This window comes from Thalassophryne amazonica, chromosome 2, assembly GCF_902500255.1.
Source record: "Thalassophryne amazonica chromosome 2, fThaAma1.1, whole genome shotgun sequence".
Classification (NCBI taxonomy): Eukaryota; Metazoa; Chordata; class Actinopteri; order Batrachoidiformes; family Batrachoididae; genus Thalassophryne; species Thalassophryne amazonica.
The window spans coordinates 153587722-153609951 of NC_047104.1; the positions used below are offsets into that span (position 1 = coordinate 153587722).

At 41.1% G+C, this 22230-nt stretch overlaps 1 protein-coding gene across 1 annotated transcript in view; it reads right to left on the reverse strand.

The window, feature by feature from the left end:
- LOC117500756 (receptor for retinol uptake stra6-like) overlaps positions 1-21431 on the reverse strand; it is a 68096-nt gene extending 46665 nt beyond the window's left edge. Inside the window, exons 1-5 of the mRNA XM_034159532.1 lie at positions 21270-21431; positions 17081-17147; positions 6629-6714; positions 6391-6530; positions 3800-3966 (exon numbers count right to left, since the gene is read on the reverse strand). Coding sequence (XP_034015423.1) covers positions 3800-3966; positions 6391-6530; positions 6629-6714; positions 17081-17147; positions 21270-21370 — 561 coding nt within the window. The 5' untranslated portion in view covers positions 21371-21431. The remainder of the gene's footprint in view (positions 1-3799; positions 3967-6390; positions 6531-6628; positions 6715-17080; positions 17148-21269) is intronic.
- Between the last annotated feature and the right edge of the window lie 799 nt (positions 21432-22230).

Consider the following 22230-nt stretch of genomic DNA (forward strand, 5'->3'; position numbering starts at 1 on the left):
TCCTGCATGTCATAGAGACCTGCCTCTGTGTTTTGACCTCCTGTCTGCCATAGAGACCTGCCTCTGTTTTGACCTCCTGTCTGTCATTGCGACCTGCCTCTGTGTTTTGACCTCCTGTCTGTCATAGAGACCTGTCTCTGTGTTTTGACATCCTGTCTGCCATAGAGACCTGCCTCTGTTTTGACCTCCTGTCTGTCATTGCGACCTGCCTCTGTGTTTTGACCTCCTGTCTGTCATAGAGACCTGCCTCTGTTTTGACCTCTTGTCTGTCATTGTGACCTGCCTCTGTTTTGACCTCCTGTCTGTCATAGAGACCTGCCTCTGTGTTTTGACCTCCTGCATTTCATAGGGACCTGCCTTTGTGTTTTTACCTTCTATCTGTCATAGAGACCTGCCTCTGTTTTTTGACCTCCTGCATGTCATAGAGACCTGTCTCTGTGTTTTGACCTCCTGCATGTCATAGAGACCTGCCTTTGTGTTTTTACCTTCTATCTGTCATAGAGACCTGCCTCTGTTTTTTGACCTCCTGCATGTCATAGAGACCTGTCTCTGTGTTTTGACCTCCTGTCTGTCATTGTGACCTGCCTCTGTTTTTTGACCTCCTGTCTGTCATAGAGACCTGCCTCTGTGTTTTGACCTCCTGCATGTCATAGAGACCTGCCTTTGTGTTTTTACCTTCTATCTGTCATAGAGACCTGCCTCTGTTTTTTGACCTCCTGCATGTCATAGAGACCTGTCTCTGTGTTTTGACCTCTTGTCTGTCATTGTGACCTGCCTCTGTTTTTTGACCTCCTGTCTGTCATAGAGACCTGCCTCTGTGTTTTGACCTCCTGCATGTCATAGAGACCTGCCTTTGTGTTTTTACCTTCTATCTGTCATAGAGACCTGCCTCTGTTTTTTGACCTCCTGCATGTCATAGAGACCTGTCTCTGTGTTTTGACCTTCTATCTGTCATAGAGACCTGTCTCTGTGTTTTGACCTCCTGCATGTCATAGAGACCTGTCTCTGTGTTTTGACCTCCTGCATGTCATAGAGACCTGTCTCTGTGTTTTGGCCTCCTGTCTGCCATAGAGAGCTGCCTCTGTTTTGACCTCCTGTCTGTCATAGAGACCTGCCTCTGTGTTTTGACCTCCTGTCTGCCATAGAGACCTGCCTCTGTTTTGCCCTCCTGTCTGTCATTGCGACCTGCCTCTGTGTTTTGACCTCTTGTCTGTCATCGTGACCTGCCTCTGTTTTGACCTCCTGTCTGTCATAGAGACCTGCCTCTGTGTTTTGACCTCCTGTCTGTCATAGAGTCCTGCCTCTGTGTTTTTACCTCCTGTCTGCCATAGAGACCTGCCTCTGTGTTTTGACCTCCTGTCTGTCATAGAGACCTGCCTCTGTTTTTTGTCCTCCTGTCTGCCATAGAGACCTGCCTCTGTTTTAACCTCCTGTCTGTCATAGAGACCTGCCTCTGTGTTTTGACCTCCTGTCTGTCATAGAGACCTGCCTCTGTGTTTTGACCTTCTATCAGTCATAGAGACCTGTCTCTGTGTTTTGACCTCCTGCATGTCATAGAGACCTGTCTCTGTGTTTTGGCCTCCTGTCTGCCATAGAGAGCTGCCTCTGTTTTGACCTCCTGTCTGTCATAGAGACCTGCCTCTGTGTTTTGACCTCCTGTCTGCCATAGAGACCTGCCTCTGTTTTGCCCTCCTGTCTGTCATTGCGACCTGCCTCTGTGTTTTGACCTCTTGTCTGTCATCGTGACCTGCCTCTGTTTTGACCTCCTGTCTGTCATAGAGACCTGCCTCTGTGTTTTGACCTCCTGTCTGTCATAGAGTCCTGCCTCTGTGTTTTTACCTCCTGTCTGCCATAGAGACCTGCCTCTGTGTTTTGACCTCCTGTCTGTCATAGAGACCTGCCTCTGTTTTTTGTCCTCCTGTCTGCCATAGAGACCTGCCTCTGTTTTAACCTCCTGTCTGTCATAGAGACCTGCCTCTGTGTTTTGACCTCCTGTCTGTCATAGAGACCTGCCTCTGTGTTTTGACCTTCTATCAGTCATAGAGACCTGTCTCTGTGTTTTGACCTCCTGTCTGTCATAGAGACCTGCCTCTGTTTTGACCTCCTGTCTGTCATTGCGACCTGCCTCTGTGTTTTGACCTCTTGTCTGTCATAGAGACCTGCCTCTGTGTTTTGACCTCCTGTCTGCCATAGAGACCTGTCTCTGTGTTTTGACCTCTTGTCTGTCATAGAGACCTGCCTCTGTGTTTTGACCTCCTGTCTGTCATTGCGACCTGTCTCTGTGTTTTGACCTCTTGTCTGTCATAGAGACATGCCTCTGTTTTGACCTCCTGTCTGTCATTGCGACCTGCCTCTGTGTTTTGACCTCCTGTCTGTCATAGAGACCTGCCTCTGTGTTTTGACCTCCTGTCTGTCATAGAGACCTGCCTCTGTTTTGACCTCTTGTCTGTCATCGTGACCTGCCTCTGTGTTTTGACCTCCTGTCTGTCATTGCGACCTGCCTCTGTGTTTTTACCTTCTATCTGTCATAGAGACCTGCCTCTGTATTTTGACCTCTTGTCTGTCATCATGACCTGCCTCTGTTTTGACCTCCTGTCTGTCATTGCGACCTGCCTCTGTGTTTTGACCTCTTGTCTGTCATCGTGACCTGCCTCTGTTTTGACTTCTTGTCTGTCATCGTGACCTGCCTCTGTTTTGACCTCTTGTCTGTCATTGCGACCTGCCTCTGTGTTTTGACCTCTTGTCTGTCATCGTGACCTGCCTCTGTTTTGACCTCCTGTCTGTCATAGTGACCTGCCTCTGTTTTGACCTCTTGTCTGTCATCGTGACCTGCCTCTGTTTTGACCTCTTGTCTGTCATTGCGACCTGCCTCTGTGTTTTGACCTCTTGTCTGTCATCGTGACCTGCCTCTGTTTTGACCTCCTGTCTGTCATAGTGACCTGCCTCTGTGTTTTGACCTCTTGTCTGTCATTGCGACCTGCCTCTGTTTTGACCTCCTGTCTGTCATAGTGACCTGCCTCTGTTTTGACTTCTTGTCTGTCATCGTGACCTGCCTCTGTTTTGACCTCTTGTCTGTCATTGCGACCTGCCTCTGTGTTTTGACCTCTTGTCTGTCATCGTGACCTGCCTCTGTTTTGACCTCCTGTCTGTCATAGTGACCTGCCTCTGTTTTGACCTCTTGTCTGTCATCGTGACCTGCCTCTGTTTTGACCTCTTGTCTGTCATTGCGACCTGCCTCTGTGTTTTGACCTCTTGTCTGTCATCGTGACCTGCCTCTGTTTTGACCTCCTGTCTGTCATAGTGACCTGCCTCTGTTTTGACCTCTTGTCTGTCATTGCGACCTGCCTCTGTTTTGACCTCCTGTCTGTCATAGTGACCTGCCTCTGTTTTGACCTCTTGTCTGTCATTGTGACCTGTCTCTGTGTTTTGACCTTGCTTATTTTGAACAAAAATGGATTTCCTACAAATGAAGTTGTCATTGGTGAATGCAGCACTCAAAGTCTTGGTTTATAGTGTTTTAATATGATGAGGGCTATAAAAATGTGACCTTAATCATCATTTAATAAAACATCAGTCTTAACTGCATGGTTGATAATTTTCATTATTTGTATAAAATTACCTTGACAATAATGAATAACATCTTTAAAACGACTGATCTGCTGTGGTGACCCCTAACGGGAGCAGTCAAAAGAAGAAGAAGAAGAAGAAGAAGAAGAAGAAGAAGAAGAAGAACTAACATTTTTCTCTTACTTAAAATTCTTAACCACAGTCTGTTTGATGAATGACAGTAAAATGTCACCTCTGGTGTCTTTTGACAGTCAATCTTCTGCCACAGCATGACCCCAAAGTGAGTAAAAGAGAGGAGGGTCCCGATCCCATAACCTGCTTTGTGCTGCAGAGCACCACAGACCAACAGAGGATAATAAAGGACTGGATAGTAGAAGATGGAAAGTATCTTCATGTACTCTGAAAAATAATAAATGACGTTACTCTTAGAATGTAAATAAAAAGTTCTTATTTGGTGTATTTTCCAGTATTGCCAGTAACATCAATGTAACAGGAATTCATCAGAGCATCCGACATGCAGGTTTAGTGGTTAGCACTGTTGCCTCACAGCAAAAAAAGGTCATGGGATTGTTTCCCACCAGTGCCTCATCATTTCTCAGGCTTCAGGCTTCCTCTCACCTCAAAAGACATGCGGGGTAAGTCCCTTCTGCGTCTCTTATGCAACCAGAAATTCATGGAGGAATCACAGGATGCTGAAGGAAGGCACAACATGTGCCTAGATCATATAAAGAACGTTCAGCGGAAGCACACAGGTCACCATGGTCACGGTGAATTTTTGAGCATGTTCAAAACAAATGCAGAAGGGATGCAGAGGCTGGAGAAAATTCAAAGGATGCACAGACAATGCACAAAGAAGGCACATGTTCGTCAATGGATGTTGAATGAACTCACAATGATCTGAGCTGTTTGCCATGTTTTTATGAATAAAGTTTGTTACAAAGTACTGTTGTTGTTATACAGTGCATCCAGAAAGTATTCACAGCACTTCACTTTTTCCATTTTGTTATGTTACACCCTAATTCCAAAATGACGTAAATTAATTATTCCCCCCCAAAAAAATTCTACTCACAACACCCCATAATGACATGAAAAACATTTTGTTTTGTGATTTTTTGCAAATTTATTAAAAATAAAAACTAAGAAGCTACGCGTACATAAGAATTCACAGCCTTTCCTCAATACTTTGTTCATGCACCTTTGGCAGCAATTACAGACTCAGGTCTTCTTGAATATGATGTCACAAGCTTGGTGCACCTATGTTTGGGCAGTTTGGTCCATTCCTCTTTGCAGCACCTCTCAAGCTCCATCAGGTTGGATGGGGAGTGTCAGTGAACAGACATTTTCAGATCTCTCCAGAGATGTTCAATCAGATTCAGGTCTGGGCTCTGGCTGGGCCACTCAAGCACATCCACAGAGTTGTCCTGAAGCCACTCCTTTGATATCTTGGCTGTGTGCTTAGGGTCATTGTCCTGCTGAAAGATGAACCATCCCAGTCTAAAGCGCTCTGGAGCAGGTTTTCATCCAGGATGTCATCCATATGTCTTTTACTAAGGAGTGGCTTCTGTCTGGACACTCTACCATACAGGCCTGATTGGAGGATTGCTGCAGAGATGGTTGTCCTTCTGGAAGGTTCAACTCTCTCCACAGAGGAATGCTGGAGCTCTGACAGAGTGACCATCATGTTCTTGGTCACCTCCCTGACTAAGGTCCTTCTCCCCCAATCACTCAGTTGAGACGGGTGACCAGCTCTAGGAAGAGTCCTGGTGGATCCGAACATTTGGCATTTGGCAAAACAGTCAGCACTGGTCACATCTGGACAATATTTCAGTGACTTTTTAAAAGCAAAAGTCTGCAGAAAAAAATGTCTTCCTCTCATAAAACTGATCAGTGTTGTTTGGACTTGTCCTCTTCATCTTGGGCTTCTTGTGGCAGAACACCAAGATTATCTGGCTTGTTAGCAAACTTGACTAATTCTGCCTTTTTGTGGTTATTTGTTGTGATATTTCTCTTGTTCAAATGCCTGTGAATGTCTTTCAGTGGGATGGCACGGTGGATTAGTGGTTAGCACTGTTGCCTCACAGGAAGACAGTCATGGGATTGATTCACAGCCGGGCCTTTTTGTATGGAGTTTGCATGTTCTGCCCGTGTTCATGCTGGTTCCCTCCGGGTGCTCCGGCTTTCTCATACTCCAAACACATGCAGTTTAGGTGAACTGGAAACTTTATTAAATTGACCGTAGGTGTGTTTGTGAGTATGAATGACTTGTTTGTCTATATGTGGCCCTGTGATAAGCTGGCATCCTGTCCAGGGTGTACCCCGCCTCACGCCCTACAACTGCTGGGATAGTCTCCACCCCCCCACCCCACTCCGACCCTTAATTAGAGTAAGCAGGAATAGAAAATAGATGGATGTATTTGTCTCTTTGCCATTTTTGCATATTTTGTGAAAAATGTCCTTATAAACCACCCATTCGTTTGTGCTGTCGGCTCACCCTGAAGCTGCCCAGCTGCCCTGTTGTGCAGCCAGGAGTCTCCAGGTTGACATGTGCAAATGCATGATAACATTAACCATGATAAGTGCTATTGCACACCCTGCACTGGTGCATTGTTTTTTTTATTAAACTGAACAATAAAATAGTGGAACACCAAATACTCTCAAAGTGATTAGAGCCAATGTTACTTACTGCATGTTTTTGATGTTTGTCACATTCTCTTGTGTCACAACCACCAACATTATCTTTAACTGAAATTTAAAAAACTGTTCCTGTGTGTTTTGAAGAAAATGCACAGACTGATAGCATCACATGGATGATAAATGCTCCACCTTTGATTTCCACTGGAGTGTCTTTGATAAAAGGCAGCGGGTCCGGAGTGATGACCAGCACTGCCAGCTTGCTGAACACGAGTCCAAACACAGCCACAGCGAGGCCTTTTTCTTGAGTCTGTTCCAGGAAGTTGACTGGACTGAGGGATCGCACAGAAACAGTTACATCAGCTGCAATCCATTAATTCATTGATTAAAATAGATTCTATTAACTCTATGAGCAAGCTATCAAACTCACCTGAAGACACTGTTAGATCCTCGAATAAATCCTTGGCAGAGTTTATTTTTCCTGATGAGGGCTGCCAGGATCAACATGATCCCCAGCTACAGGGAATTAAACAATTGAATTGAATTGAATTTGAATTGAATTTATTAGACACCTGTGCATAACACAAATTCACTCGTATACAAACAACCAAACTGATAATAGAAAAGTCAAAGGTGAAAAGAAATATAAGAAAAGAAATATAAGACAATATACAAAATGCATGGTGCCTAAAGGCGTAGGAAGAAGCAACACTTATCAACTCCTAAACCCTTGTATAACGTCAAATCAAACCAGCCATATATGCCTGATCGTAGACATTCATATCCAAACACAATCCGAACAACAACAGCATATAGCTACAGATAAAAGAAGTCAAATATTTCTCCAGACAGCACCCAAAACAAACTAAAACACAAAAAAGACCAATTAATTATTAAATTACTTAAGTTTGTGCAGCAAGCACTGACATTCTGCCCAATAAATAAAACCATAACACCAGTGTATATGACTAAATTATGATTTTTTTAAGTCTGCTAGTTAGCAGGTACAAAGATTACCTTCTAATTTATTGTACTAAATAGAAGAGGAAGTAAGTCATATATAGGCCCAACACGCATTGGTGCTGATGCTTATACACAGACTTGCGTATTGTCGGTGGGGATCCACTGGCTCAAGACTGGGTAGTGTTTATAAAATAGGTAGCTGACATTTTTCAAAGGTTGGTAATAAACTGTGCAAAGTTTCTATAATGAGTTGCAATGGTGTGTGAGTCAATAATGTTTTTAGAGCCATAGACCTCAAAAGTTTTTAGAAGAAAAACTCATCCCTTTTATTTCCTGTTTATTACGCAATTTTTTTCATGTTAACTTACTGTCTTAACGTATTTAGAAATTGTTTAGGTTCTTGTTATCATATACACACTTGTATAATTATTACCATTATTATTATCAGAATTATTCTTACTATTATCATATAATAATTACTATTATTATATAATTATTACTTCGATTTTGTCATTAGAGTTTAAATGGACCACAATGGAAATAAGTTTTTTCACTTTCTTGTGTCATCATGTATTTTTAATGTATTTACAATTATATTATGTACTTACATTGAACTTACTAAATAAAATCACACTCGCATGCACATATACACATACACAGATGCCGCTTGGCTTTTAATATATAGATGATTTACTGCCCCCTGCTGGAATGGCGTGTGAGTCTAGAATTTACTTAACATCCATTGTTCACAGTTGTTAGCTAATATCCCTAATTTCTCCAAAAATATTAGTCCTATCAACTTTCCATTTTTGCAATGTTCATCCTTGACCCAAGATACTTCAGCATACCAAATGGCAAATGTCAGCTCTGTATTAAATGTCTTGTCTGTATTCGAACTTATACATGCACACAGAGGCCACTTGGCTATTAATATATGGATTGATACTGCAGCATAAATCGGATGAGAGTCTGCAGTGCCTCCTAGATGGGAATCCAGTCAGGTTACTTCCCCAACCAAGGCTGGTACCCATTTACAAGTGGGTGGACTGAGACAATCCAGACAAAATGTCTTCTCCAAGGACACAAACAGGTAGCGTGACTGAGACTCATGGTGCCTAGATACCATATGCTACAAGAACCATAGTCGTGCAGATGTAGTCACAATGTCACACAAGAGCAATGTTGAACACATACGTTTTGTGCCTCTTGCCTTGTTTGCAGATCTCATTTGAATATTCACATAAATCCTCCCAATCTGAAATTTTAATCTTTGAGGAGTTTTTCAGTGAGGGACAACTAATGAAAATCACTCAAGTAGTCAGGTACCATTAGTCGATGACTTGTCTGGTCTTGGCATTAAATTAAGGTCCATTCTAAGCAGGTGAACTTCAAGTTTACTTTTTAAGTATACAACCCCAATTCCAATGAAGTTGGGATGTTGTGTAAAATGTAAATAAAAACAGAATACAATGATTTGCGAATCCTCTTCAACCTATATTCAATTGAATACACCACAACATGATATTTAATGTTCAAACTGATAAACTTTATTATTTTTGTGCAAATATTTGCTCATTTTGAAATGGATGCCTGCAACACATTTCAAAAAAGTTGGGACGGGGCAACAAAAGACTGGGAAGGTCAATGAATGCTCAAAGAACACCTAATTGGAAACAGGTGAGTGTCATGATTGGGTATAAAAGGAGCATCCCCAAAAGGCTCAGTCATTCACAAGCAAAGATGGGGCGAGGATCACCACTTTGTGAACAACTGCGTGAAAAAATAGTCCAACAGTTTAAGAACAATGTTTCTCAATGTTCAATTGCAAGGAATTTAGGGATTCCATCATCTACTGTCCATAATATAATCAGAAGATTTAGAGAATCTGGAGAACTTTCCACACGTAAGCAGCAAGGCCGAAAACCAACATTGAATGCCCGTGACCTTCGATCCCTCAGGCGGCACTGCATTAAAAACCAACATCATTGTGTAAAGGATTTTACTGCGTGGGCTCAGGAACACTTCAGAAAACCATTGTCAGTTAACACAGTTCATCGCTACAACTATAAGTGCAAGTTAAAACTCTACCATTCAAAGTGAAATCATACATCAACAACATCCAGAAACACTGCCGCCTTCTCTGGGCCCGAGCTCATTTGAAATGGACAGACGCAAAGTGGAAAAGTGTGCTGTGGTCTGATGAGTCCACATTTCAAATTGTTTTTGGAAATCATGGACATCGTGTCCTCTGGACAAAAGAGGAAAAAGACCATCCAGATTGTTACCAGCACAAAGTTCAAAAGCCAGAATCTGTGATGGTATGGGGGTGTGTTAGTGCTCATGGCATGGACAACTTACACATCTGTGATGGCACCATCAATGCTGAAAGGTACATCCAGGTTTTGGAGCAACACATGCTGCCATCCAAGCAACGTCTTTTTCAGGAACGTCCCTGCTTATTTCAGCAAGACAATGCCAAGACACATTCTGCAGCATGGCTTTGTAGTAAAAGAGTGCGTGGCCTGCCTGCAGTCCAGACCTTGTCGCCCATTGAAAATGTGTGGCCCATTGTGAAGTGCAAAATATGACAACGGAGACCCCGGACTACTGAACAACTGAAGTCGTACATCAAGCAAAAATGGGAAAGAATTCCACCTACAAAGCTTCAATAATTAGTGTCCTCAGTTCCAAAACACTTATTGAGTGTTGTTAGAAGGAAAAAATGGGCTGAATGGGCTAGAAGGAAAAGGTGATGTAACACAGTGGTAAACATACCACTGTCCCAGCTTTTTTGAAATGTGTGGCAGGCATCCATTTCAAAATGAGCAAATATTTGCACAAAACAATAAAGTTTATCAGTTTGAAAATTACATTTCTTGTCTTTGTGGTGTATTCAATTGAATATAGGTTGAAGAGGATTTGCAAATCATTGTATTCTGTTTTATTTACATTTTACACAACATGCCAACTTTACTGGAATTGGGGTTGTAGAACTACAAGTTGAAATGTCATTAACACAGTGAACTACATGGAAACAATTGTGGTACTACTATATGCAAATATTTATTCAAAACCCTTCAGTAAAAGGGTTGCTGGCTGTGGGTGGATGTTGGTGAGTGTTGGCTCCTGCTTGATCTCTGTCTTCACTCATACAATCTCTTAAAGGGTATGCTGTCATCCACTGCATCTGTCCAGATGTGCCCTGTCCTTGGTAATAACCTGTCTAGTCAACTAAAAAGAAAAGTAGTTGTGTACTTGTATATTAGTTAGTTGTAGTCGACCGTTATGACTTTCAGGCTCTGAGTATAGGCTTAGACATTTTCTGTTTTCTTTCTTTTTTTTCAAAATTATTTCAACATGTTATAACTTGAATTGTGTTCTAATAATCTTTCTGTTATATTATACAGTGCCAATTTGTAAGTTACCTCAAAGCGCTATACATAAATAAAAAAAAGACCTTAGTCCTTTGTCAGGATTTCCCCCAGATCCTGGTTTTAACTGTCTTTTAATGTGTCATGTGCTAGTTTCTCCAGCAGATGGCACCCTCTGTTATTTTCACACCTGGATCAAATCAAATCAAAATCAAATCAATTTTATTTATATAGCGCCAAATCACAACAAACAGTTGCCCCAAGGCGCTTTATATTGTAAGGCAAAAGCCATATAATAATTACAGAAAAACCCCAACGGTCAAAACGACCCCCTATGAGCAAGCACTTGGCAACAGTGGGAAGGAAAACTCCCTTTTAACAGGAAGAAACCTCCAGCAGAACCAGGCTCAGGGAGGGGCAGTCTTCTGCTAGGACTGGTTGGGGCTGAGGGGAGAGAATCAGGAAAAAGACATGCTGTGGAAGAGAGCAGAGATCAATCACTAATGATTAAATGCAGAGTGGTGCATACAGAGCAAAAAGAGAAAGAAACACTCAGTGCATCATGGGAACCCCCCAGCAGTCTAAGTCTATAGCAGCATAACTAAGGGATGGTTCAGGGTCACCTGATCCAGCCCTAACTATAAGCTTTAGCAAAAAGGAAAGTTTTAAGCCTAATCTTAAAAGTAGAGAGGGTGTCTGTCTCCCTGATCCGAATTGGGAGCTGGTTCCACAGGAGAGGAGCCTGAAAGCTGAAGACTCTGCCTACCATTCTACTCTTACTGTTATGTGTCGGACGCAGCCCGGAGAACTGACCAGCGTTTGAAGGACCCAGTATAAAATAAGCAGAGCACGGTACAAAGGATAACTGACTTTAATAACATAACAGTGAGGTGATAATACAAACAAATAAGTGCGCGGTCTGGCGTGGTGGAATGCCGGTGTGCTCCCAGCAGCACTAACGGTCCGGAGCCAGAAACAGTTCGGACCCAAGGACCCCGCCGACACCCCCCAGGTGGCCGCGACAAACCGAGTCTGTGAAAGAAGAAACCATCATGTGAGTCCACACTCCACACACAGAGAGACCGCTCAAAGGTGTACATAAACAGCAAACACTTCCTGGCTTAATCACTAATCAGCTTCCCACCCTGCAGGCATGGAACACCCTGTTCACATACTCAAACTGCAGTGGAAGCTGATTAAACGACTAACATAACAGCTCAATACAATAAGGTGTGAGGGACACCACATATACTGACTGTATAAATGTTAGTCACAAAACCTAACGTACCTCAGGAAGTGTGCTGACGAGCGTGAGACCTCACCCCCTCCTCTTTCACAGACCATGGTGTCAAACCTGGTACAGTCTCTGCATCCACTGATGATGAGATGGCTCTAGAGACGACGATCTCACCCATCTGGTCACAAGGTCGAGTCTCTGGCAAATACACACTGTGTACTCCAGACTTAAATGCCACCATGCTCCAATCCGTGTAGATGCACCACAGCTGTGAGTCCTGACGAGCTGCACATGATCAGCCACAGGTGATCAGGGTGAGGTCCTGATGACTCAGCCACAGAGCCACTCAGTCCTAAACGCGCGCCACCTGGAAGGAAAAACAAGAGACAGCACAGAAGACAGAAACAAAAGGCAGCCAGGCCCCCCCAGCCATACAACACTTACAAACCCTAGGAACTACAAGTAAGCCTGCAGTCTGAGAGCGAAGCGCTCTATTGGGGTGATATGGTACTATGAGGTCCCTAAGATAAGATGGGACCTGATTATTCAAAACCTTATAAGTAAGAAGAAGAATTTTAAATTCTATTCTGGAATTAACAGGGAGCCAATGAAGAGAGGCCAATATGGGTGAGATATGCTCTCTCCTTCTAGTCCCCGTTAGTACTCTAGCTGCAGCATTTTGAATTAACTGAAGGCTTTTCAGGGAACTTTTAGGACAACCTGATAATAATGAATTACAATAGTCCAGCCTAGAGGAAATAAATGCATGAATTAGTTTTTCAGCATCACTCTGAGACATGACCTTTCTCATTTTAGAGATATTGCGTAAATGCAAAAAAGCAGTCTTACATATTTGTTTAATATGCGCATTGAATGACATATCCTGATCAAAAATGACTCCAAGATTTCTCACAGTATTACTAGAGGTCAGGGTAATGCCATCCAGAGTAAGGATCTGGTTAGACACCATGTTTCTAAGATTTGTGTGGCCAAGTACAATAACTTCAGTTTTATCTGAATTTAAACACAGGAAATTAGAGGTCATCCATGTCTTTATGTCTGTAAGACATTCCTGCAGTTTAACTAATTGGTGTGTGTCCTCTGGCTTCATGGATAGATAAAGCTGGATATCATCTGCGTAACAAAGAAAATTTAAGCAATGCTTTCTAATAATACTGCCTAAGGGAAGCATGTATAAAGTGAATAAAATTGGTCCTAGCACAGAATCTTGTGGAACTCCATAATTAACTTTAGTCTGTGAAGAAGACTCCCCATTTACATGAACAAATTGCAATCTATTAGATAAATATGATTCAAACCACCGCAGCGCAGTGCCTTTAATACCTATGGCATGCTCTAATCTCTGTAATAAAATTTTATGGTCAACAGTATCAAAAGCAGCACTGAGGTCTAACAGAACAAGCACAGAGATGAGTCCACTGTCTGAGGCCATAAGAAGATCACTTGTAACCTTCACTAATGCTGTTTCTGTACTATGATGAATTCTGAAACCTGACTGAAACTCTTCAAATAGACCATTCCTCTGCAGATGATCAGTTAGCTGTTTTACAACTACCCTTTCAAGAATTTTTGAGAGAAAAGGAAGGTTGGAGATTGGCCTATAATTAGCTAAGATAGCTGGATCAAGTGATGGATGAGATGAGTGATTGATTGATTATTGACAGACTATTTAAACCCTGACTTTCTGTTCAGTAGTTGCCAGATACTTGTGAGCATTGCATTCTTCCAGAGCCATGAGCCATGATCCAGGCTGTTACCAGGAGTACCAAGCCTGAATGCCTCTCTGTGACTTTGACCACGTCTTCCTGCTGTGTGCTTAAGATGCCAGAGCTTCCTGTAGCTAAACTCTGCTCAGAGCGCAACTCTGCTACATGCCAATTAAGTTCCTCCTCGTCTTAGTGGGATCCCATTCCCACTCATTCCTGTCTGTGACTGTGTTATGATAAAGAACTGTTCCAAGAACTTTTCCTAAAAACTGCATGAACTCCGATATTAAGAACCCAGCTGTATCAAGTCCTGCTTAATTGGAACTGCATCGCAACATGCAGCACTTGACCTCTGACCTCTGTATACAATTCCTGAACAGTAAACCTTATTTGCAAACCTTATTTGTGCAAAAAGTTGCACAAAAACAACAAAGTCTATCAGTTTAAACATTAAATATCTTGTCTTTGTGGTGTATTCAATTGAATGTCGGTTGAAGAGGATTTTCATATCATTCTATTCTGTTTTTAAATACATTTTACACAATGTCCCAGCTTCATTGGAATTGGGGTTGTAGAAGGTACAACTGGATTTGTTAAATTTTTCCCCACATTGGCAAAATAATCATTAAAATTATCTACTATAGCTTTCTTTTCCTTGATGACTGTATCAGAATTTGAGTAAAAATATGTTGAGTAATCTTTGACAAGCTTCCAAGTACCCTTGATGTTTGTTTTTTCCAAGAAATCACTATAATACTGCCTTTTACAAGATCGCATAATATTAGTTAACTTGTTTTTATATGTATTATATTTACACTCAGCCTCAATTGTTCTGTGTTTTCAAAATTGCTTGAACATTTTTTTTCTTTTTACATGCATTCAGCAGTCTCTTTGTGATCCAAGGTTTATGAGTAATTCACTTTGTCCAATGTTTAATATCAATAGACAATGTTTGTCATATAATTTGGAGATAATGGAGATAAATGATTTATATGATTGGTCAATGTCTTCAGTGTAGATGTCACACAAATTTTGATGTGATAGATCCATTCTCAGCTTAACCATAGATTCCTCAGTTATTTTCATTTTAAAATTTGGGATGTTCATATGGTCGACTTTATCAACTAAGGAATTGTAAACAACAAATCCGGCAAGTGATCACTGATGTCACTAATAAGTAATCTACCAGTTAAATTCCCAACAATAACATTTGTTAATATATTGTCAATGTGTTTGTAGTAATCCTGGTTGGGTGTGTTATCGTTGGATATAATCCCATACAGAACACAGAATTGAAGAATTCCGCTCTATGTATACGGCCAAGAGGATTTAGAAAATCTATGTTAAAGTCTCCACAGGCAAATAAAAGCTTATTGTTTTTACTTGAGTTGTACATTTCAGTCAACTTCTCCACAAAAATGTTTATATTTGATCCAGGGACTCTATAAATGTAACATGTGATTATGTTTTATGACTTTTCACATGCAATTACCACAGTGACACATTCCATAATGCCGTCCAAAGAAAAAGACACATTCAGAACAATTTCACAGTGATGATTAGATCTGACATAAAGAGCCACACCACCACCCTGTTTATTTGCCCTATTAAAAAAAATCATAACCCTCAAACTGGACAGAATCAGTATACTTATCTCTCAACCATGTCTCAGTAACTGCAATAACTGAAATATATTTATTAGCGATTTTTAAACAGTCCGGAATTTTGGAAAAATTTGTAGAAAGGCATTGCAACGAGAAAAGTGGCTACTAGCTGAACTACAACTGAGTAAAAGTCAAGCTAAGAGGGAAAGTCAGGTCTGGAAGAATGTGGTCGTGCTGCCCTTAACCACATCCACCACACTCTAGAACCATCTTTGGTCCTGGATGGCAACCACCCAGGTTGTCTTCCTTGGTGGCTTCCTGTAGTGGACACACTTCTCTTTCATCTGTATATACCCTGATGCCGTTGTCCCCTAACTGTTGGAATTTTCACTGACATGTTTGGCTCCTGAAAGGTGTTCTTACTACAGCCACCTGCCACGGAGAGTTTTTGCATAAGAGAAAAAGGTCTTTTGTCACCCAATCATGTAGCCACCCCGTCCCTCAAACACAACCACACACACCACTGCACCAAGAGACAATATACTTTTAAGCAGTGAGGAGTGACACAACTACTCTTGGTACATGGAGCTGGATCTCTTACTGAGACTGGCTCAAATCTGGATCCCTAAAACTCCAGCAAATCAGAAAGGGTTAGTTATTAAACACAGTAACAACTGGCCTTCATACACCAGAGCCCAGCCAAAAGCTACTCTGTGAACTGTCTCAACTGGCATTAGTTTTTTCAATTTATATAGTTAATTATTTCAATTAACACTTGGATATTTCAATTATGCAGCATTATAATATTCCCCATGAAAAAACTCATAAGTTTTGTTGGAACATTTATTTTCCTGTTTTGCTTCTGTGCACTTGCTTTGCATATACGGAGTGAATATTTACCACCCACATCAGTCAGGTACCTCAGCAAGTGACACAGAAAGACATCTAAGAAAAGTTTTATACCTTTGTGAGAGAACAAAGGTCCAAATCTTTATGGTCATGGTCAGGGCTTAATTTGAGGGGGAGCAAGCCGCAGTGCGCTCCGGAACCTCTGACGTTGGCTCCGCCAGCAAATTTATACTGGATTCGGTGATCCGCCACCTCTCTTGACTAACAAAATATTTTTAAAAAATCACCACGATTGCTCTCCCCCCCCCCCCCCCCTTCTTTTTTTTCTGCACCGGAGCCACCCATCCTCTGTGCTCCGGGACCTCCCACTTTACAAATTAAGCACTGGTCATGGTGCTTCCCGTCTTAGTGTATGGTTGTGAGACCTGGACTCTAACCTGTGACCTAAGTTGATGACTAGATGTCTTTGGTACTAAGTCTCTCCAGGAATCCATGGTTACCTCTGTAATACCTTCGTGTCAGATGAAGGCTTCCTTAAGGAGACTCAAATATAGGTATTGTGAGGGAATTTCACTTGGACCATGTTGCATGGTTCCATGAGCAAGGTCCAGTACATTGCGCCTCAGTGCTGAGGCCCCCAAGAATGGAAAAACGCCAAAGAGACACCTATGGCTGATAGATGACTACTTTCAGGAAGTGAGAACGGACAAGTTGTCTGTCTGTGTGGTTTCCAACCAGGGCCCAGGATGGTTCTGCTATGTGACGGCAACATGCGGCAAATGTGGAATGGACCACATGGGCCAATCCAACGGAACATCAGTCATCCAACACCACAGTTTCTAAGTGCTGCCTCTGAGAAGGCCCACGGTTGAAGATGACACATTTTCCCTATATGCATCGATGAGCTCAGCAGCTTGTAATCATCGAACCACAGTTTAGCCCTTGTGTACATCACTCAAATTCTTCTAACATATCAACTTTGAGGGAAAAATGTTCACTTGCTACCTGATATATTGCACCCACTGTCAGGTCTTGTAACAAGAAAACATTGTTCACTTCACCTGCACAATATTATGGCTGATTGGTGCATTTATTTAGTGACTTTTTTTTTTTACTGAGGAGTATACTTACAGATATTGATAGTATGCATATGTGGAAGAGTTGATCATCTGCTGTAGGGTCACATGGTAAAATAACTCTGAAGAAAATGCAAAAAAAAAAAAAATCAAAAATAAGCAAATCTGTACATCATGCTTGTGAAACAAATGAAAGACAAAAGAAACTGAGATAATCTTCTGCATGCCTTCCACTGGCAGCACCATAAATTGTCACAGTCTCCGTTGATACTTTCATGCTGATAACATTCAACTGAACATCTCCACTAAATCTATCACCACTGAAACTCACACCACTCTGACAAAGTGCATCACTGAAACTATGAACAACAACATTCTCTGAGATTACAAAATCATACATTTGTGAGAATAACAACAAAAAAAACCTCAGATTTTTTTTTTTTTTTTTTTTTTTTTTTTTTAGTTTAAAACTGCAAGTTAATAAGAAAAAAAATAGATATACACTGAAATTTTCAATTCATAAATTTGGGAGAAAAACAAATCACAAATTTACCATAAAAACACCCTCAAATATTCTCTGAGATCTCAATCATAAATTCATGAGTAAAAAAACTTGGAAAGTAGCAGGTGCACACAACAGCTTGAACATGGCTGCATGTTGATATTGTCATCGGGTGATTCTTTAACTACGGGCGCTATTGGCCTTGTAAACTGTTTGTTGTGATTTGGCACTATATACATGTGCTCTGATGTCACTGTTTATCTCCATAGAAACTACCTAAACAATCTTTCATACAAACTGTTTAAAGGGACATTATAGTGTTGTGGTGGAAATTACAGCAATAGTGTGGGACAACTACATTTTGTTTAAAAAAATCACAACAGTTGTATGACATTGAATACCCCAATTATGTTTTGATTATTTTACTGATATTTTATTCAGAGATATTTTAAAACATTAGAAAAAAAACGTTTCTTTACCATTCATTTTTATCATTGAAGATCAAAAGTCTGGGTGTGGGACAAGCACAAAACGGCAATATTTCAATCAATCAATTCAATCAATTTTTTTTTATATAGCGCCAAATCACAACAAACAGTTGCCACAAGGCGCTTTATATTGTAAGGCAAGGCCATACAATAATTATGTAAAACCCCAATGGTCAAAACGACCCCCTGTGAGCAAGCACTTGGCTACAGTGGGAAGGAAAAACTCCCTTTTAACAGGAAGAAACCTCCAGCAGAACCAGGCTCAGGGAGGGGCAGTCTTCTGCTGGGACTGGTTGGGGCTGAGGGAGAGAACCAGGAAAAAGACATGCTGTGGAGGGGAGCAGAGATCAATCACTAATGATTAAATGCAGAGTGGTGCATACAGAGCAAAAAGAGAAAGAAACAATGCATCATGGGAACCCCCCAGCAGTCTACATCTATAGCAGCATAACTAAGGATGGTTCAGGGTCACCTGATCCAGCCCTAACTATAAGCTTTAGCAAAAAGGAAAGTTTTAAGCCTAATCTTAAAAGTAGAGAGGGTGTCTGTCTCCCTGATCTGAATTGGGAGCTGGTTCCACAGGAGAGGAGCCTGAAAGCTGAAGGCTCTGCCTCCCATTCTACTCTTACAAACCCTAGGAACTACAAGTAAGCCTGCAGTCTGAGAGTGAAGCGCTCTATTGGGGTGATATGGTACTATGAGGTCCCTAAGATAAGATGGGACCTGATTATTCAAAACCTTATAAGTAAGAAGAAGAATTTTAAATTCTATTCTAGAATTAACAGGAAGCCAATGAAGAGAGGCCAATATGGGTGAGATATGCTCTCTCCTTCTAGTCCCCGTCAGTACTCTAGCTGCAGCATTTTGAATTAACTGAAGGCTTTTCAGGGAACTTTTAGGACAACCTGATAATAATGAATTACAATAGTCCAGCCTAGAGGAAATAAATGCATGAATTAGTTTTTCAGCATCACTCTGAGACAAGACCTTTCTGATTTTAGAGATATTGCGTAAATGCAAAAAAGCAGTCCTACATATTTGTTTAATATGCGCTTTGAATGACATATCCTGATCAAAAATGACTCCAAGATTTCTCACAGTATTACTAGAGGTCAGGGTAATGCCATCCAGAGTAAGGATCTGGTTAGACACCATGTTTCTAAGATTTGTGGGGCCAAGTACAATAACTTCAGTTTTATCTGAGTTTAAAAGCAGGAAATTAGAGGTCATCCATGTCTTTATGTCTGTAAGACAATCCTGCAGTTTAGCTAATTGGTGTGTGTCCTCTGGCTTCATGGATAGATAAAGCTGGGTATCATCTGTGTAACAATGAAAATTTAAGCAATACCGTCTAATAATACTGCCTAAGGGAAGCATGTATAAAGTGAATAAAATTGGTCCTAGCACAGAACCTTGTGGAACTCCATAATTAACTTTAGTCTGTGAAGAAGATTCCCCATTTACATGAACAAATTGTAATCTATTAGACAAATATGATTCAAACCACCGCAGCGCAGTGCCTTTAATACCTATGGCATGCTCTAATCTCTGTAATAAAATTTTATGGTCAACAGTATCAAAAGCAGCACTGAGGTCTAACAGAACAAGCGCAGAGATGAGTCCACTGTCCGAGGCCGATTAAAAATATTAATCCAGGTTTTGAGTATATTTCTTATTGTTACATGGGAAACAAGTTACCAGTAGATTCAGTAGATTCTCACAAATCCAACAAGACCAAGCATTCATGATATGCACACTCATAAGGCTATGAAATTGGGCTATTAGTAAAAAAAAGTACAAAACAGGGTGTTCATAATAATAGTAGCATCTGCCGTTGACGCTACAAACTCAAAACTGTTATGTTCAAACTGCTTTTTTAGCAATCCTGTGAATCACTAAACTAGTATTTAGTTGTATAACCACAGTTTTTCATGATTTCTTCACATCTGCGAGGCATTAATTTTGTTGGTTTGGAACCAAGATTTTGCTCGGTTACAAGTGTGCTTGGGGTCATTGTCTTGTTGAAACACCCATTTCAAGGGCATGTCCTCTTCAGCATAAGGCAACATGACCTCTTCAAGTATTTTGACATATCCAAACTGATCCATGATACCTGGTATGCGATATATAGGCCCAACACCATAGTAGGAGAAACATGCCCATATTATGATGCTTGCACCACCATGCTTCACTGTCTTCACTGTGAACTGTGGCTTGAATTCAGAGTTTGGGGGTCATCTCACAAACTGTCTGTGGCCCTTGGACCCAAAAAGAACAATTTTACTCTCATCAGTCCACAAAATATTCCTCCATTTCTCTTTAGGCCAGTTGATGTGTTCTTTGGCAAATTGTAACCTCTTCTGCACATGTCTTTTTTTTAACAGAGGGACTTTGCGGGGAATTCTTCCAAATAAATTAGCTTCACACAGGCATCTTCTAACTGTCACAGCACTTACAGGTAACTCCAGACTGTCTTTGATCATCCTGGAGCTGATCAATGGGTGCACCTTTGTCATTCTGGTTATTCTTCTATCCATTTTGATGGTTGTTTTCCATTTTCTTCCACGCGTCTCTGGTTTTTTTGTCCATTTTAAAGCATTGGAGATCATTGTAGATGAACAGCCTATAATTTTTTGCACCTGCGTATATGTTTTCCCCTCTCCAATCAACTTTTTAATCAAACTACGCTGTTCTTCTGAACAATGTCTTGAACGTCCCATTTTCCTCAGGCTTTCAAAGAGAAAAGCATGTTCAACAGGTGCTGGCTTCATCCTTAAATAGGGGACACCTGATTCACAGCTGTTTGTTCCACAAAATTGACAAACTCACTGACTGAATGCCACACTACTATTATTGTGAACACCCCCTTTTCTACTTTTTTTACTAATAGCCCAATTTCATAGCCTTAAGAGTGTGCATATCATGAATGCTTGGTCTTGTTGGATTTGTGAGAATCTACCGAATCTGCTGGTACCTTGTTTCCCATGTAACAGTAAGAAATATACTCAAAACCTGGATTAATCTTTTTAGTCACATAGCACTACTATTATTCTGAACACTACTGTAAAGTCAATGGGGTCATAAATAAGACCATTCGGTCATATTAGTCGCTAAAATAGCTTGGTCGCTTGAGGGTTAAATGATTTCCTCTCTACAAAAAAACAACTCTGTATTGGAAAACACTGAACTACAACACTGCCGGGTTTCCCTTTTTTCTTTTTCAGGGTTACTGTCGCGGAGACTTTCATACTCACTCTTTCGGTGGCTTTGTTGGCTCTGCATTGTTTGAGTACCAGTCTGAATAATCATAGTAGCTGTAGTCAAACGGCTCCAGCTCCACTTTGCTCTGGTTCATTGCTGATGTTTAATTGAGTTGAGCAGCTTAATGAAGATGTCAAGAGATCAAATGAAGACTCACAACCCAGAGAACAGGTCCCGTTTTTGCACTTTGCTCTGACAGATCTGCTGGTGCTGTAGTCTGTGGGAAGCCTTTCTGCCTCCCTCTGCCTGTTACCTAAGAGATTAATGCTATAATACGATGAAAATCCTCATTTAAACAAGGCTGCCTTTGTGTGAAACGAGTTCAGGAAGGGAAAAAAAAGTTTCCTTGACATGTGAGGTGAGGCATTACTATACCGTTTTAATCAATTTTTAAAAAAGAGAGAGAAAGAGTAGAAAACACAAATATATGGTAAATGGACTGCATTTATATAGTGCTTTTCCATCTGCACACTCAAAAAACTGACTCATTGGACTGGATTTCCATCTAATAAATATAAGTAGTCCCAATTAAATTATCTGCAAGGATGTGCTTTTTTTTGAGTTGGAGCTACATGTATTTATTAGATGGACATCCTGCACATAAATGAATTGAGTTCATCCAATGAGTCTTTTTTTGAGTGCATCAGAAGCTTAAAGTGCTTTACAATTATGCCTCACATTCACACAGACACGCTCCGATGTCAGGGTGCTGCCATGCAAGGCGCACACTACACACCGGGAGAAACTAGGGGATGGACCTTGTCCAAGGACCCTTAGTGATTTTCCACTGTGGCTGGGTTTTGAACTGAGAATCCTCTGGTCTGAAACCAAACACTTAACCACTAGACCATCACCTCCCCAAATACATCACATATTCAACTTCACAAAACTGAAGCAAAAAGATGCAAACAGTATAGTCCAGTGAGTGTTTTCATATTTCTTGCAACAAGTTAA